At 37.8% G+C, this 18850-nt stretch overlaps 1 protein-coding gene across 1 annotated transcript; it reads right to left on the bottom strand.

Annotated features, from left to right (window-relative positions):
• Positions 1 to 15889: 15889 nt before the first annotated feature.
• Positions 15890 to 18231, bottom strand: LOC145035914 (uncharacterized). Its single transcript, XM_078984415.1, has 8 exons — positions 18120 to 18231; positions 17846 to 17963; positions 17497 to 17789; positions 16999 to 17298; positions 16671 to 16900; positions 16353 to 16494; positions 16219 to 16258; positions 15890 to 16061 (listed from the first exon to the last, which is right to left on the bottom strand). The coding sequence occupies exons 1-8, from the start codon at positions 18229 to 18231 to the stop codon at positions 15890 to 15892; spliced, it is 1407 nt and encodes a 468-aa protein (XP_078840541.1).
• Between the last annotated feature and the right edge of the window lie 619 nt (positions 18232 to 18850).

Below are 18850 nucleotides of genomic sequence, written 5' to 3'. Positions count from 1 at the left end.
ATACCAGGCCCTAGGTGCTTGTTTTAGACCGTAAACTTCCTTGTCCAAAATATAACAGTGATTCGTGTACTTTTCATTGACAAAACTAGGAGGTTGCTCCACGTAAACTGTTTCTTCAAGTTCTCCATTCAGAAAAGCGCATTTTACATGCATTTGGTAGACTTCAAAGTTTTTGTGTGCAGCATAGGCAAGAAATATTCGAACAGATTCCAGCCTTGCAACTGGAGCGAAAGTCTCTTCATAATCAATTCCTTCTTCCTGGCAGTATCCTTTCACAACTAGATGAGCTTTGTTTCTTATAACATTGCCTTCCTTGTCCATTTTATTTCTGAAGACCCATTTGAGACCAACAACCGAGGCATCTTGAGGAGTTGGAATGAGACACCAAACTTTATTTCTTTCGAACTCATTAAGTTCGTCTTGCATTGCTTGAACGCAATCAGAGTGATCAAGTGCAGTGTTTACTGTCTTTGGTTCAACTTTTGAGATGAAAGAGTGAAACATACAGAAAACTACTTTTGAAAATAAAGAAGTTTTCTTTGCCTTCAGTTGAGATCTGGTCAACACCTTTTCAGAGACATTACCCACAACCTATGAAAAAGGATGATATCTAGTCCATTTGACAAGAGGAGGGTAATTTGGGTCATAGGATGGATCCAGTTCAGCGTACAGCATCTCTTCTAATTCAAATTGACTGTCTTCGTCATAAAACATATCGGCATTCTCCCCCTCGAGTGATGAGCTTTCTGGTGTGGCTAGTGTTTTTGGTGCTACAGGACTTTCGGGTGTGGTTGTGCTCTCGGGCGGTGTAGAGTTCTCTGGCAGTGTTGAGCTTTCGGGTGCAGTAGAGCTTTCAGATGCTACAGTACCTTCGGGTGCAGTAGAGCTTTCGGGTGCTATAGTACCTTCGGGTGCAGTAGAGCTTTCGGATGCTATAGTACCTTCGGGTGCAATAGAGCATTCGGGTGCTACAGTACCTTCGGGTGCAGTTGGAGAAGAGTTCACCCTCTCAACTTGTGAAGTTGGTTGTTTTGAGAAAAATGGATTCTCCCCCTTAACTGAAGCACTGTGCTGAGAAGGTTTATTTGGAGCTGATTCTCCTTCACCCAATCGTTTGGCAGCTTCATCGACGATTTGCTTCAGATGGTTGATTTTGTTGTCTGCTGCCTTGGCTTCCGAGAGAGTAGCTTTCTCAGGTTCATCGAATAACTCAACAAACTGCTCAAACAAATTAGCAATCGAGGCCGTGACATGACCTGTTTGAGTGAAAATTTCTCCAATTGCTTCTTTAGTAGCCTTTATCCTTTTAACGAAACTCTCATCGAAAGTCACATAATATGTCTCTTCGATCTTCCTTGAACGCTTATTTAAGACCCGATATGCTTTTGAAGTAAGAGAGTATCCCAGAAAAATCCCTTCATCAGCTTTAACGTCGAACTTGTTACGATGTTCTCTAGAGTTGAAGATGAAGCATCGTGAGCCGAATACATGGAAGAATTTAACGTTTGGCTTCCTGTTGTTGATGATCTCATAAGGAGTAAGAGAGAAACGCTTGTTGAGATATGACCTGTTCTGTGTGAAACATGCTGTAGAAATAGCGTCAGCCCAGAAATATAATGGTAAAGAGGCGAAACTTAGCATGGTCCGGGCCGCCTCACAAAAAGATTGGTTTCGTCTTTCGACAATTCCGTTTTGTTGAGGGCTCTAGGGAGCCGAGAAGTTGTGACTGGTTCCTTTTTCTGCTAAAAAGTCTTCAAATTCTCTATTTTTGAATTCCAGCCCATTGTTGCTTCTGATGTTACGGACGACTTTCCTCAGCTGCACTTCAACCTGCTTGATAAATATCTTCAGCTTGAGAGTTGCCTTAGATTTGTGCTTCGGAAAGAACACCCATGTAAAACGTGAAAAGTCATCAATAATAACAAGAATGTACTTGCTACCGGCAATGCTATCAATAGAAGATGGACCACACAAGTCAATGTGAATTAACTCAAGTGGTTCAACGACTTTAGTGTTTATGATGGATGGGTGACTTTGACGACTCTGCTTCCCCATTTCACACGCAGCACACAAATGTTCTCGATCAAACTTGAGCAATGGAAGACCCCTAACATGACCTCTTGTGACGAGTTTATTGATATCCTTAAAATTGAGATGGGAGAGCCTTCGGTGCCATAGCCAGCTTTCATCAGAATGTGCTTTGGATAATAGACATATAGTTGGATTTCCTTTGATAGGTTTGAGATTGAGAGAAAACATTTCACCTTTGCGCTCCGATTTGAGAATTACTCTTTTTGTTTTCTTCTCTATTATTTCCGAACCCTCATCATCAAACGAAACTTTAAGACCGGTACCTCCAACAAGCTGAGATACACTAATGAGATTGTGCTGTAGTCCTTCAACGTAAGCAACTTTTCTAATCGTGAAGTATCCATTTGTTATCATCCCATAACCTTTAATCGTGCCATATGAGTTGTTCCCGAACTTGACATTCCTGCCTTTTGGAAGTGATCGAAATTCCCTCAGCTCTTCTTTCCTTCCTGTTATGTGACGCGAGCAGCCATTGTCAATATACCATTCTTCGTTGAACTGCTCGTCACTGATAACCTGCAAAAATCAAGCAGATTTAGGAATCCAAAGTTTCTTGGGTCCACGTGAGCCTTTCACAGGAACAGGAATAGTAAGAGAAATATCAACAAGATATGTTCTTTTTATTAAAGTTGTTTCATCTTTCTTCTTATTAGTGTAAACTTTAATTTTATTGGGATTTGTTACAGTTGGTTTGAATTCAGGTTCAGGTGTTTGGACCATGGAATGCTTTTGATCACTCTTGGCCGAGGAAACCTTCGATTTTCCTTTCAAATCTGTTGAAGATTTTGGATTTTGAGTTTGAACAGAATAGGACTTAGAATGGGGTTGAGAATAATTAGAATGAGAGAATTTAGACTGGGAAGTTTTCTTGACTTGAGGTTCTAGGTGACCCTTTTGTTTCTGATCATTAGTGAGACCGAACCTTGAACCTTGGTAACTTTTTGTCTCGGAACCAAACCTATGCTTTCGGTAGCTGGTGTTCTCTGAACCGAAACTTTGCTTTCGGTTGTTAATACTTTCTTGTGGTCTGACTGTTCTTTTCTCTGACTTCCTGTCATGATCAGAAAAATGGGCATTTTGAGATCGCCAGAACTGTTTTCGCTCTGAGAGATTCTTCTTGTATCTCAGATTCCTCTGCTGCTTTTGATTTTTCACCTGTCTAGGTTGCCTGTGAATGTTCTCCTTCTGTTTTGGCTTTTGAACAGCAGGTTCGGTCTTTATAGATGAGGTTTCGTTTGTGGAGGTGACTTCTTCTACATGAATTTCTTTAGTGCCACTTGTACTTGGTACGTCAAAGTTATCAGGCTTGTTCAGCGGCTCTTGTACATATCTTCCTTTTGTTTTCCAGGATGTTCGCTCTGATAAACCAACTGTTTCATCAGCATTATCTATAAGACCAGACAAGAAGAAATCATCGCATCCATCTGCGTTATCTTCGTTTACAATGGCAGTGAGTTCGGCTGTTTGATGTTCGGATACTCCTTTGACTTTATATACCTGATTTGGTGTTGTTCTCACCTTTTGGAACACAACAACCTTTTCCTTAAGAATCGGGGACTTATTTTGTGACAAATGAGCGAACTCCACAGAATTTTCAGAAATAAGATTTTTGTGGTTTTTGTGTTCGCTTTTGACAAAATCAGAACAATCGATTTCATCTTCTACAAAAATTACACTCATATCATCATCCTCATGAAGTTCAGATGCGTTTTGAACATCAATTTTATCTTCTGAACTTAAATTGGCATTCAATGAGTCAAAATTTTGTATGGTTTCTGTCCTTAGTTTCAACTTATCATTTTCATGCAAAAGATTTTTCAGCATGTCCTTATGGTCCTTGGACTTTATAAAAGATTCTATTTTGTCCAGACCATACATGTAAGTGGGATTCACGTCATCAGACGATACAACACTTTCGCAGTTATATACTTCAACATCGATTTCATCCTCCTTAAATTCAAGGAAGGGCAAAATCATGCGATGAATTTTCTGCCCTATTTCGCAGTTCAGATGAAGTTGAGTGATGTTAGCATAAAGAGGTTTAGCAATTAAAAAAAAACATTTCTCTGTTTCAAAAGTTTTAAATTATCTCTTTGCAAATAAATGTTTTCATCTTTGGATTTAATCAGCTCCGACTCCTTCAGCTCTATCCACATCCTCCGTTCTTCACTCTTGGAAGACACCCTGCTTATTTGGTCAGTTAGGTTAGAATTGGTGACCCGTGTTTGAGTTAAACTACTATCTAGATTTGAGATTCTTGAATTTAAGCTTTTTAATTCTTTTTCATACGAATTTTGTGGGACTTTAAATGAAACAAAAACAGATTGTACCTTCTTGATCAATTCATCTAGCTCATTGATCTGCACGCTGAGAGGTTTTGCTGTGAAGCATAGGTCCTCTCGCTCCTTGGAGTCTTCATTCCCACCATCCGTATTGTATCCCCTCATTTGAGATACATCTGTCACCATCAAACACTTCCCACGGCTTTCTTCACCTCTTGCAACATATGCCTCTCCATGAGATGGTTTCCTGACTTCATCATCCTCCGAGTCGGATGACCAGACCTGCACACCACCGAACTCATCATCCGCTGCCGAACCCTGCACAATTAAAGCATTCACTGAAGGGTTAGCATTAGCTTTCTTTCTCTTGATCTCTTCCAGCTTTTTCATCAACAAGGCCTCTTCATCTTTTTCCTCATCCTTCTATGCCATTTTCTTTAGAACGCAGTCTTTGGCATAGTGGTTCTTTCCTCCACAGTAGTAGCAATTCACGCTTGAATCTCCTTCAAGTTTTGCGTCTTTCTTTGGTTCCTCTGTCTTCGGCTCCTCCCTAACCATTTCAGAACTGTAGCTTCTCTGCCAGTTTCGATTCTTATTGGTAGGGAATCTCGTCTTGATAAACCTCTTCGGATTAGACACCATCATTGCATAATCTTCAGAAGTAAGATCATAGTCTTCTAGATTCAGATCTTCATCTTCTACCACATTTTTGCTTTTAGATAGGAGGGCCAAGGACCCCAAACTTGAGACCACACTCTTCTCTTGCATGACAATCTTTTCTTGGGATTTCAAAATTCCCACCAGCTTTGCCAGCGAATATGACTTGAACTGCTCGCGAGCTTTGACTGTAGACACAACAGCTCTCCATTTAGATCTTAGGCCATTCAAAAAGGTGATTTTCTGTTCAATCAGCTTCCTTTCTATATCATGTTTGATCATCTTGCTAAGAAGATGATTGAAGCGATTGAACGTTTGAGTAACAGTTTCATCAAAATTCTGTTTAAATTCACCAAACTCAGACAAAATCAAGGTCTGAATAGAATGCTCCAAATCTTCATCTGTGGAATATAACTCTCGCAGCCTATCCCAGATTTCTTTAGTGGTACTGCAGGAACTCACTAACCTAAATGTATCAGATTGAAGAGCGAATCGGATCAGCCTCAATGCTTTAATGTTGCACTGAAACTTTTCTTTTTCATCTTGAGCAACATCTTTAACATCTTTTAACAGGTCATTATACTCTTTCTGAGTTTTAATGATTCTAGATGTTCCTGAGTGAGCGAATGGTCCTGACACAATAGCTTCCCATACAAGATACCCATTGTCTTCAGATCCGATGACGTAGTCTTCAAAGTGATGCACACAAACTTCGTAATCTTGAGCGTAAAGAATAGGAATCTTTGTTGTTGATCCAATACTATTTGAGATGTTGATAGGATTAGATTGAGAATCATCCATGCTTGATCGTTTAACCTGTTTGAAAGATCAGACTTGTAATATATAATATTAGGGCAAAACGAATAAGTAATGAGATACTTCAATTATGGAGTGACGGCTCAATAAATATAAGTTAATGCGGAATAAACCCTAATAACTTCTTTCACAGAAGAGATGTGTATGAATTACACAGCCTCCTGCTCTGATACCAATTGTTAAGATATAAAAACTCTTTGATCGATTAGATCTTTGTAACAGATAAATAATGAACGTAAAAACAATGAAATAAAATACAAGTATGGATCTGAATGAGTCGAATGATTAGATTACTCAATCCCTAACAGAGCTCGATTAAGAACTTTCGTTGTAGTGAATTCTAGGGTTTACAAAAGATATCTTCGAAAAAATCGACCTGAAATCTACGCACAAGACTCAATAAAAAGATGCATGCAATCATCTATTAATACTCAAACCCTAACAAACAAATCACGGATGGATAGGCCCATACCGGATACAAAATAGGACTAAGAGACGAGCCCAAGACGCAAAACTATATACCCAACAGGTAACTCACCACAACATCGTGTAGTGTCTGCACTATCATCTCTGTGAAAATCGACTCTCTCAAACTCCTCAATCCCTACACGACAACTTTTCTAATTTATCAATTCATACTCATAACCCTTACAAGAGTCACTCAAATCCATGTCAAAACAAATGTCAGAACATTGGTCAAAGTCAACATCTGGTTGACTTGACTCGCCGAGTTGGTCCACCAACTCGCCGAGTCCCCATATCCACAAAATGTCATAATTGTTTCCCTACTCATCGAGTTTAGCAAGAGCTCGACGATTTCGCCTTCAACAACACATCAGAATATCTTCAACCGTCTCGTCGAGTTCGTGCTTGAACTCATCGAGTTCATCTTCATCCATAAGAAGGTGGTCAGTCTATAACTCGTCGAGTTCCCCTTGCACTCACCGAGTCTGTCTTCATGTGTTTGGGACATTGCCTTGAACTCTCCAAGTCTGTTCATCCACTCGTCGAGTTCAATGATTTCCAGGTGCCTAGTGGGACTAAACAACTGAGGGACCTTCTATCTTAGCATCTGGTCCATAAATAGAAAGGATTTGGTGGAAAATACCCTCGACTCACCGAGTCGCATGAACGAATCACCGAATCCCTCTTTTTTCAAAACTATACAGTTGATTATAATCGGTCTTCACGCATCAAAACCATAGATCTAGCCTCCTAGGGTCCATTTTATATGTAAAGTTACAAATTTGATGTCCATGCATGGGGCCTTTGGCTCAAAAAGCCATAAAATGAGGTCTACAAGATGCATGGGTCTCCCATAGCGATAAAGTTGGCTCCTTTATGCCATGGTAACCCTTAATGGTTCCATATCTGAAGCACAAACCCACTTCTATACCCAATCCCGAATATAACTTCACTAAGGCTTAGAAAAATGTACAAAATAGCCCCTACTCAAGATCTAAGCAATGAATAACCAAGGTTTTAGCTTTATACCGCAAATAAGCTGGAAAAAGGCCCAAAGCTCTAGATCTTCTTGCTTCCTCTTGATCTCACAAGCTTCCTTCTCCTCCTCAAACTTCAACCACACAAAAATGGCACCATAAAGCTCAAGAACACTCAATAAATGGATATGGTTTCGAGTTAGGGTTTTCTCTGAGTTGGGAAGGACGATGGGGGATGGGTTGGGGTGTTATAAGGTGTTTAAATAGGGTGCAAAACCAAATATTAGTGTTTCATTTAGACAGTCCTGCTCGCCGAGTCCGTCTTCCGACTCGTTGAGTAGGTATCTTAAACCCCCGATCAAAAGTCGAGTCTACTCCACGAGTTGGGCCTCCGAATCGCCGTGTCCCAGCGTAAATTATAAAATTGCTTGAATTTAAATACATACTAGGAACTGGGTGTTAGATGCAAGGTAAGGCTTAGTAAGTTCCATAGAGCATACAACACACACAATCAACATATCACATATCATATTAGCTAGAAAGCTACATATCACATAAGCCATGCATATATAAACCTGTAAGGATGTCGTGGGCTCCCCCAAGGTTTTACACCTTTGTGTCATGGGCTACCCCACATGGTCTTTACTTGGGAATGTCATGGGCTACCCCACATGGTCTTATATCCAACTGCCACGGGCTCCCCCAGGGGTCTTTCAAGCAATACCACATACATAATCAAACTAGCATATCGTATCACATAAGTATCTAACATACTACAGACACATACATAAACCTCTAAGGATGTCGTGGACTCCCCCAGGGTCTTATACCATAGTGCCATTGGCTACTCTACATGGACATAACCAGGGAATGTCATAGGCTACCCCACATGGTTTTATATCTAATTTCCATGGGCCCCCCTAGGGCCGTCCGTGAAATAATATACATAATAACCTAGCATAAAATTTGTCTGCCTTGGTGCCTTATACACATTGGTATGGTGAGAAAACTCACCACAAATGCAGAAGCTTCCTGAAAAAAAAATCATTAGCTGCTGCCTTGTCTATTTCCTGAGCTATAAATACCGATCAATATACCCAATTAGTAATTGGGTCCCATACCATAATCCTTAATCCATGCATGGGGGTAAAATGACCATTCTACCCATGGCATAGTATGAACCAATACTAAGGCCCACACCCAAAACAAAAGCACAACACTAGCTAGGTTTTCCAAGCCCATAGTGGCCCACTGATGGTCCAATTATATAATTAGGCCCAACCCCTTGGATGGGCCTACCCTAAGACCAAACATATTCTTGGCCTAAAACATCTGACTTTTGATGGGCCACTAAGGCCTAAAGACACAAAGTCCACTGCTTGGCCCAACCCGAGCCCCAAAACACGTCAAGCTCATATCTGATGAGTACATTGGGCGTACTCCTATATAAACTAAGTGTACAATCTAAATGGTGCGTACATTGGGCGTACATGTATGTATGCTTAGCGTACTCCCCTGTTTAGTCACTTTACCATTAAGTGCTTGAAACTCTAATCCAGAAGCTACAATCACAGATCCAAGTCCTTTTCAACGTCTTAATCCATAAAGCCACTGACTTGGTGACTTTACATGACCCTAATAAGCGCAAACTTCGAAAATGTTATTCTACTTCCATGAAAGTGGTTTTAACTCCTGCATGAACCCATTAAGACCACCAAGATGCCAGCTTTCTGTCCTAAGGAGTCATTTAGCACCAAGGGTGGCAACCGTTAGCCTAGAAATCGGGTTTGGAATATAAAGCTTCACTCTTTAGACCAAAATGTCTTCAAAACCAAACTCCACCAGATCTAAGCATACTAAGGGAAATTTTATAGCTTTATACCTCCAGGTGATCTGAAATGGAACCCCAAACTCAGATCTGCTGCTTCCCCTTCTATTCACCACCTTGCTATACTCTTGTCTTGCTTGGAAAATGGCTTCACAACACTAAGATGCTCTCTAATGGCCTTCTAAGCTCCATGAACACTCAATGCAGGGTTAGTGTTTCGTGGTGACTATCTTAGGATGAAAGTGAGGCTGATCCTTGAAGCATTATGTTCTTTATATAGTGGCATACCCAAAAAAATTAGGGTTTAGGAACCCTGGGCGTACACCTCTCTGCACCCATGTCCATTCGTCCTGATACGCTGGGGGAACCAAGCTCACATCAGGCATACCCTCACACATACCACGTTGCATGCATGATACTTACTTGCCAAACATTTCCATTCAAGGACCAATTCTGCCAACCACTTCAAAGTACTATAACTTCCTCATCCTAAGTCCATTTTAAACGAACTTTATATCTACGGAAAGGTAGTGAGAAGACCTACACTTATATTAACCCATACCTTTCCTAAAACCTTCAAAAAAAATTCATTTCCCACAAAATCCTGAACTACCACTTTATCGAAATACCCATAGGCTCAAAAACACGAACCAAAAACCCGGATCACTTCTAATACATGACCCGCATCAAATGGGCCTAGATCTTACCTCTCAAAAGCCATAATCCTTATAATGAACAAACTTTGAGGTGCAACATCATACTAGGAGTTCATTCGGAACAGGGCGTTATGTGAATTGGTTACGCTGCGATATTCAACCTAGACATTGGATCGGTCGTATGTTGTCGTTTGGACGGCCATGATATAAGGTTCTCTCCTATGAAAATGAACTAAATAGAGGTGGACCCGTGAATGAATAGGCATCCCCCTGGTCTGCATCATAGTTGGCAGTGAGAGTCTTTTTTGAGTAGGTGTACAACTCAAGACCATGATCAAAAGTGACTTTGATGTATTGCAGGAGGCGTTTTAGAGCATTGAAATGTGGTTCTCGGGGATCGTGCATGTAGAGACATATTTATTGAACAATGAATGAGATATCTGGGTGAGTGAATGTAAGATACTTTAATGTCTCCACAAGGCAATGGTATTATGATGGGCTAGCTACAAGAGTGTCGCCATCTCTCAATTTGGTAGCGGAATCGACAGGAGCGCGGCTGGGGTTGGCATCGGTCATATGAGTGTGCTAAATTAGGTCATATGAATATTGTTCAAAGAAAGAAACATGCCAGTCTTGGACCTAGTTACATAAATGCCCAAAAAGTATTTTAGGTCACCAAGATCTATCATGGTGAATTCTTTGTTAAGAGAGGAGATGAGCTAGCATAAAAGAGTAAATCTTGAAGTTGTTAAGTTGATGTCATCGCCATATAGAAGTAAGTAAGCCAAGTCTTTGACCTGATGTAAAAGAAATAAAGAAGAATCTGACTATTCTTTTGCTTGAAACCAACTCGCATCGCATGAGTGGCTAAGCGCTAATACCAGGCTCGAGGAGCCTACTTGAGGCCATATAAAGACTTTTGAAGCTGATAGATGTGGTGCAGTTTAGAAGGTTCTACAAAACCGGGGGGTTGGTGCATATAGATAGTCTCAGATAGATGGCCATGGAGAAATGAATTTTTGACATTGAGCAGGTGAATAGGCCATTTTCAAGAGACAGCAAGACTAAAAACCGTCTGTATGGTAGCTGATTTGAAGACAATACTAAAAGTTTCTTCACAATCGATACCGTGTTGTTGACTCTTACCGTTAGCATTGATTCGTGCCTTGTACCTGGTAAAAGAACCATCAACATTGAATTTTTTTATATATAGCCACATTAAGCGAAGAATATTAATCCCTTGAGGGTGTAGGACAAGGACCCAAGCCCCATTTTTAATAAGAGCCCCATATTCGTCAAGCATAGTGTACTTCTAGTATGGATCATGAAGAGCGATATGAGTTTTAGGTATTGGAGAAAGAGAGGATATTTGAAGATTTAAGCGAGTGATGGGTTTAATTATGCCACTACGAGAGTGGGTGTGAATGTGTTGATGAAAAGGGGGTGATGAGGTGTTATTGTTTGAGGTGGAAGGATCAGATGTTGTAGTGGTAGGGTGGTGGTGGTTGTCGGTTATAGATGTGGCGGTGGTCGTGGATGCTATCGAATCAACGAGATTGCCCATATTGGAAGGAAGAAGGGGAGGACGGTTGGTTGACTTGCATCAATGATGAGGGGGTGGCGAAAGGTGGTGATTAAGTTGGTGTTTGTGGTGGTTGGAAGGGGTGGGAAGTTGGTTTAGTGGACATGAGAAACTTGGAGGCAGTATAGTTTAAAGGCTCGTGTGTGTTAAGAAATTCATAAGATGATGGTGAGTTGGGTGTCATTAAGGTAAAAGGAAAAAAATGTTCATAAAAAATAAAACTTCTTGAGATGATGGTATTTTAGAGTGAAGGTCAAGGCAACAAAATCCATGGTGATTGTCAGGATAACCATGAAAAATGCAAGGGGTAGATCGTGGAGTGAGTTTGTGAGGTAGGTGCAAATGCGGGTAAAATAAGCATCCTAAGATGTGAAGATTATCGTATGTTGGTTGATTTTGGTAAAGTTTAAAGTAGGGGTTATGATTTTGGATGGATTTGGATTGAAGGAGGTTGAGGAGGTGAGTGGCCATCGGAAGAGCTTCAACCCATTAAGTGGGAGGAAGTTGAGATTGGAAAAGGAGAGAGCGAATATGGTTATTGATTGTTTGAAGCATGCATTCATAATTTCCATTTTGTTGGCATGTTTTTGGACATGAAAAACATATGAGGATTCCATTTATATCAAAAATGGTTTGAAGGTTGTTGTTGTCAAATTCACCCCCATGATCACGTTGGAAAGTTCTAATGCCTTTGTTTAATTGAGTTTTGACAAGTTTATGAAAATGCAGGAATTTTGAGATTGTGTCACTTTTATGTTTTTGGGGTAGACCCTAAGAAATGGGTATACTGATCTAAGAAATTTATATGGTATTTAAAACGACTCAAGCTTAGTAAAGGAAATGTCTGAATGGATCAAATCAAACAGGGATTTCAGTTTTATTACACGAAATGGAATTACTTCAATGGGTGTTCTCGTTTTTCCACTTTGATACCAGAGGTCTACACACCCCAAAGAGCTTCTAGCCTAGCGGTATCCAATGTTGCCCTCCCTCCTTGATACTGAGGGTTCAGGTTCCGTTGTGGACGTAGGTGAATTTAATGTGTAGCTTACGAGTATGTTATATTTTCCGTTTAAAAAACCAATATATATATATATATATATATATACATATATATATACATACATACATACATACATATATATGTATATATAAATATATATATGTATATATACATATATATGTATATATATATATATATATATATATATATATATATATATATATATATATATGAGTACAATTGATGTGGGTCGAATACAACAATAAGGCTAAGCTAATACAACAATATAAAAAATTCATGACTAATATTTATGTGAAGATTACCATCCATATGGTTTTCACATAAATAAAGATCTTCTCATTAGGTGAACATATTCTTAAATAAAAAGATATATACAAAGTACAATATTCCACAAGCTCGGATATAATTACACATAATGAGTTTTGTCGAATCGGATACGGTTACACATAATAAGTCTAACTAAGTATTATACAAAGGATGTTTTTTCAATAAGTTTTACTGAAAACAAAAACATAGAAAAAGGGCTACGAAGTAAAAGAAACCAATGTAGGGAAAATTTAGGGTTTGTGGTGAAAATCTGGATACCAACTTGGATCGTGATATCACTTTCCAAACTGATAGTTCTACCCTATGCCTGGGTTACAAGAAATTCAGTCTAGAATAATCCAAGTAGACACTTACGGTTCTAGGAACAGAAATCGTAAGCCAATATGCTAGAGGATTTTGTGAAAGTATGATGAAAAACGAGAGCTTAAGATCGTAACCCTCTTCTGAAGAGGAAGAACTTTTTATATATTATACGAGATTAGGGTTTCATTAGGGTTGGGCCGTCATTAGTTGCTTTTGAAGCAAGTAATGATAATCCGGATTTAATGAGGATTTAGGGTTACCAAAACTTACGAGTTTCGTTAGTTTTACCATAATCACCCTCAAAAAAACGTAAGGCAAGGTCTCTGCCCCTTGGACCCCGCTAGGGGCACTATCCCAAGACCCCGCCAAAGGGGCGCTGCCCCCAGTCCCCCGACTAGTTGTCGAACTGACTTTTAATTCGATCTTATACATGTGTGCACTCCGCACAACCCCGTACATATATTGGAGTACAAATTATGAAGCCTTTAGCTCACATGTTAGTTCCAGTTACTTAAAATGACATTGTGACACTAAGATCACCAACCACCAATAAGATGGATATTTTTTATTAGTCGGATGATTTTAATTACACAACTAGTAATTAGGAAAGCCAGAAACACCATTACAAAAGTCGAGAAATCCAGTTAACTAATAAAGTATTAAAGTATGATTGCATATATCCAACCAAATAATGAATGATCAACAATCAAAATAAATATGGTCTACTTTCTTACGATTAACAATGTTGAACACTTTGAAGTTTTGGAAAAATGAGAACACCCATTGAAGTAAGGTGTTGTTTGTTTTTTCTGAGGCAAAATGTCTACAGTCTGCGGACCACATCTGTAGACCTCTGTAGTAGAAGAGGTGGGCCAAACGTTTGTAGTCTGTAAAAAGAAGATTGTTTGTTTTTTTAACATTTGCGGGTTATTAAAAAAACTGAAATCTAAATAAACTGATTTTTTTTTAACTTCAAAGTGATTTTTTTAAATATTTTTATGACTTTGTTATAAATAATTAACAAATTTAGATCAACTTTTATGTATTATTGTATAAAAATAAAAATAAAAATAAAAATAAAAATGGTATGAATTAATGTATCAATTTGATAAAAACCAACAATTTTGGTTGCAAAGTTATAACTAAACATTATAATTAGTGATCAAAGAATTTGATACATAAATGGATGAAAATAAACTTCGATTTTTTTAATTAAATCCATTAAAAACGTACCATAAATATTTTCTCGAGAAATTGACGATACTGTATTAAATAATGTTTTACAAAATTAGGCAAAAAAATATGAGAATATATTATGATTTTTTTCATATTTATATAAACAACTTCAACGACTATTATTGTAATAAATCTTTATTTATAAATTTCTCAAAAAAAAATCATGTTTGTATCTGAAGGGTCTAATTAGTGGTTTGGTCTAGACTTTATATGTAATAGGTTATTTTGGTCATTTGATAGCTTATAATGAGTTGTTTGTAGTTGATGGTCACCTGTAAGGAGTTTACGGCCGTAAGCTGTTTACGGCCGTAAACCTAATGCCGACCCAATACTGTATAAATAGGGGTTTGCTAGGTCATTTGTAGTTGTTGATGCCTTGGTATTCTCAGCTCCTGTAACTGTAAGTTGTACCAGACGTGATTCTAATAGAAAAGCGTGTCCAAGCTTATTTGATTCTATATTCTACTCGTTCTTAATTGATTAACTAATTGTATTTGTTGTTTGATCACTGGTAAGATCCGTTTTAGGACCTTACAATTAGTATCAGAGCAAAACCAGTGTCAAAGGTACTCTACAATTGATTTAGGATCGGGTTATCATCTGTTTGCGACTAAAGTTGGTGATTGCTGCAAAATGGTTCTAGGTTTCGTCAAAAATCTGCAAATTCTCTTAATTTTCAAAGCTTACGACCTTAGCTTACGACCGTAATCTCAGTTTACGGCCGCAAGCACTTCGCAGTTCGTGTACCGTAAATTGTGTTCTTGGGTTGTGAATATAGAGTATTCATAAACCGGAAATTGATTGTTCTTGGACCGCTAACCTTAAACTATAAACACCTTACCACCATAAACTCAGCGTTTACGGCCACAAAATCTCCTCTAACCGTGAACCTTGTTTACGGCCGCAAACATTTTTTTTTACTGTGTTTGACCAGAAACTTAATTTAATCTTACATAATTTAATTTCTGTTTCATATTAATTTAATAATACTAATGGATTCTCAAAGTCAAACACACCACCACGATCTGGATTTTGTAATGGGCACAACCACCCGAATTCTTAGACTCCTATCCACTGAAGGCTTCCCATAATGGAAGTATATAATTGAAAAGTACATCAAGATGAAGGACTTTAAAATCTGGAGAAGCATAATAAAAGATCCTGTCAGAATAACCAATACTGTTTCAGGTGAATTGGTTGACAAGAAGATTGAAAACTATATAGATGAAGACTTCGAGAAGGTTGAAGAGCAAGAAAAGGCTTTGGCCACCTTGACCATGGCTCTATCTCCAGACATTTCTCAAGGTTTCATGGAGTACACTTCTGCTAAGGCTTTGTGGGAAGCCCTAATTGAGATCTATGAAGGGAACGGAGATATGAACGAAATGAAGATTCCTGATTTCGTAGGATACCACAATCCTAATGAAATAGAACCTTTGAGATATCAAAAAAAATGCTTTATTGTTGTTAAATGTGGTTCACGTGGATTCGATTGATATCTAGCACAATTACAAACATAAAACATAATGTCAGGTCGACTTCTAGTGAGATAAAGTAATGAACCTATCATGCTTCTATATAAAGTAAGATCAACTATTTATTTGTCTAAAGAAGGTCTAAGCCTTGTTCCGGTCAACATTGGCACTCACAATTTTGTGCTATTCGTCATTCCAGATTTTGCAAGAAGATTCTTTGCGTATTTTTCTTGATTTATAAAAATTCCTTCTCTGCTTTGATGAATATTCAACCCAAGAGAGTTCTTAATTTTGCCCATCATACTCATCTCAATATTTCTTTTCATCAGATTTTCGAATTCACTAGAAAAAAACAGGGTCAATAGAGCCAAAAATAATATCATCCACATAAACTTGAACAAGCATTAGATGATCCCCAACTTTCCTTCAAAATAGAGTAGGATCAACTGATCTTTGTTTAAATTTTGATTGTTTTAAGAAAGATGTTAATATTCCATACCATGCTCTTGGTTCTTGTTTTAACCCATAAACAACTTTATCTAAAAGATAACAATGATCAGGATATTTTTTTAGCAAAAGCTAGAGGTTGTTCCACATACACTGTCTCTTAGAGTTCACCATTTAAAAATGCACATTTGACATCCATTTGATAAACATCGAAATCTTTATGAGTTACATACGCTAAAGATATTCGAACAGTCTCGAGTCTTGCGACAAGGGCAAAGGTTTCTTCATAATCAATACCTTTTGTTGAGAATAACCTTTTACAACAAGCCTAGTTTTATTTCAAACAATACTACCATCTTTGTCGGTTTAATTTTCAAAAATTCATTTTAATCTGACAATTGACACATATTTTGGCTTAGGAATTAATCTCCAAACCTTTTTCCTTTGAAATTCAACTAATTCAGATTGCATTGCAACATCCCAATCAGAGTGTTCCATTGCAACCTTAACTGACTTTGGTTCAATTTTTGAAATAACAACATTAAACATGAAAAACTCTTGATGATTATTGAGGACCTCATTCTTTGCACGCATTTGAGCTCTGGTTAATACTCCTTGATGAAGATTGCCAATCACGTGTTCTTTAGGATGACTTTCAACCCATCCATCCATTAGATGATATGCTAGATCAAAATCTAAAGGTGCATCTTCAGACATATGTTCATTTTTGGAACCTGTAACAGAAACATTACCATTTAGATCATGAAAAGTTTCATCTTGATTTTTATTCAACATATTTTGCTCCCCCTCGACAACTTCAATTTTAAGTTGCTCCCCCTCGACAGTATCATCCATTCTTCTATTCTCCCCCTCGACAACTTCAATTTTGACAATTCCGGAATTTGATTATCTTGAACATTTGATTCAGCATCTGCAGCTCTGTTGGGAACACTAGAAATTAAATCATAATCGATATCACCTGAATCTAGACTTTCAGATGTAACTTTTGATTCATTAAGAATTGGTTTTTGTTCGAAACACTTGTCAACTTGTTTGATATAATAATCATTGCAGGTAATATTGAAAGTTTCTTCAATTTTCTTTGTTCGTGTATTCAACACTCGATATGCAACTGAATTGTGAGAATATCCCAAGAAAATTCCTTCATCAGCTTTGGAATGAAATTTCGAAAGATTATCCTTGAGATTCTTTATAAAACACCTACAACCAAAAACATGAAAGAATTTGACATTAGGTTTTCGGTTATTGATAATTTAATAAGGAGTAATGTTGGATCTTCAATGAATAAAATATTTATTTTGAGTAAAACATGCAGTTGAGACTGCTTCAGCCCACAAATATTGAGGAAGGTTCCCAAAAATGAGCATTATTCGTGCTGCTTCACAAAGAGATTGATTTTTCCTTTCGAGAACTCCATTTTGCTGCAGTGTGTAGGGTGACGAAAATTTATGTGAAATTCTCTTGTCAACTAAAGATGAATCAAGAACATTGTTCTTAAATTCGGAACCGTTATCACTCTTGATTTTTTGAACTTTCTTCTTTAAGCTTGTCTCTATCTTTTTAATCAAATCAATCATTATTTGAGCAACTTCGGATTTCAACCTGAGAAAATAAACCTAAGTAAATCGAAAAAAATCATTAACAATAATCAAATGTACCATTTCTTGTTGAGAGTTTCAACTGTTGATGAAGCACATAAGTCAATGTGAAGTAATTCCAATGGTTCGCCAATCTTTGAATTAATGGTAATCGGATGTCGTTGTCTATGTTGTTTTCCTTGTTCATTATCAAACTTTAAAATAGGTAAACCTCTTACCACATCTTAAACCACCAAATTATTCTAATTTCGAAAGTTCAAATGTGAAAGTCTTTGATGCCAAAGCCAACTAATGTCTAATGAAGCTTTTGAAAGTAAGCACACTGAGGGTTTGCCCACAATAGGATTTGTTTCCAAACTAAACATGTGGCCTCTTTGTTTGAATGGAAGCAAAACTTCTTTTGTATTGACATTCGAAATTATGCTACCTTCTTCATTAAACACCATTTCATTGTCAGTGCCCACAACAAGTTGCGAAACACTTATCAAGTTATGTTGAAGATCTTCGACATAATCCACTCTATTAACAGTAAACTTGCCATTCGTGACCTTGCCATATCCTTTTACCTTACACTTTTGATTGTTTCTGAAGTTCACCACTCCTGCATTCTTTAAACTTCGATAATCACACAGATTCTCCTACTTTCTAGTCATGTGATGAGAGCAACTACTATCAATGTACCATTTATTATCGCACCCCAAAACCAGAACGAAGGAAATGTTCAGGGGCAGAGGACGTCATGTATAGTATCATAACAATGCAAAGTAGTAAATAAGCAACAACATCATCCATTGCATTAATAGTATAATTTCATACATGTGTGATCTTTAATAGTAATAAGACACCAAAAATGAATAATCAAAATAAAAGACGAGTCTTGATTGTGCTCCATCTTCTCAAAACCTGCCATCGGTACCTGTCTACTAATGACCAGAGAATACAAGTTATTTTGAAAGCGTAGATCAGCATTTAAGCTGGTGAGTTCATAAGTATTTAGTGTCAATGTTTGTATAAGTTCGATGAAAATGTTTGTAGATGTTCAATGTAAATGTTTGTATATGTTTG

Source organism: Lactuca saligna, chromosome 3 (genome assembly GCF_052625555.1).
Source record: "Lactuca saligna cultivar CGN05327 chromosome 3, ASM5262555v1, whole genome shotgun sequence".
Lineage (NCBI taxonomy): Eukaryota > Viridiplantae > Streptophyta > Magnoliopsida > Asterales > Asteraceae > Lactuca > Lactuca saligna.
This window is presented reverse-complemented; position numbering and strand designations above follow the sequence as displayed.

Bases quoted from the DNA above. Each gene is read 5' to 3' on its own strand.
- LOC145035914 (XM_078984415.1), bottom strand. From the start codon at position 18,231: ATGGTGTTTAATGAAGAAGGTAGCATAATTTCGAATGTCAATACAAAA. The intron at 17,299-17,496 runs GTTTTACTCAAA...CTCACAATTCAG, and splicing joins TGAAGCAGTCTCAACTGCAT to TTGCATATCGAGTGTTGAAT. The intron at 16,495-16,670 runs GTTGCAATGGAA...AAATAAAACTAG, and splicing joins TTGAACCAAAGTCAGTTAAG to GCTTGTTGTAAAAGGTTATT.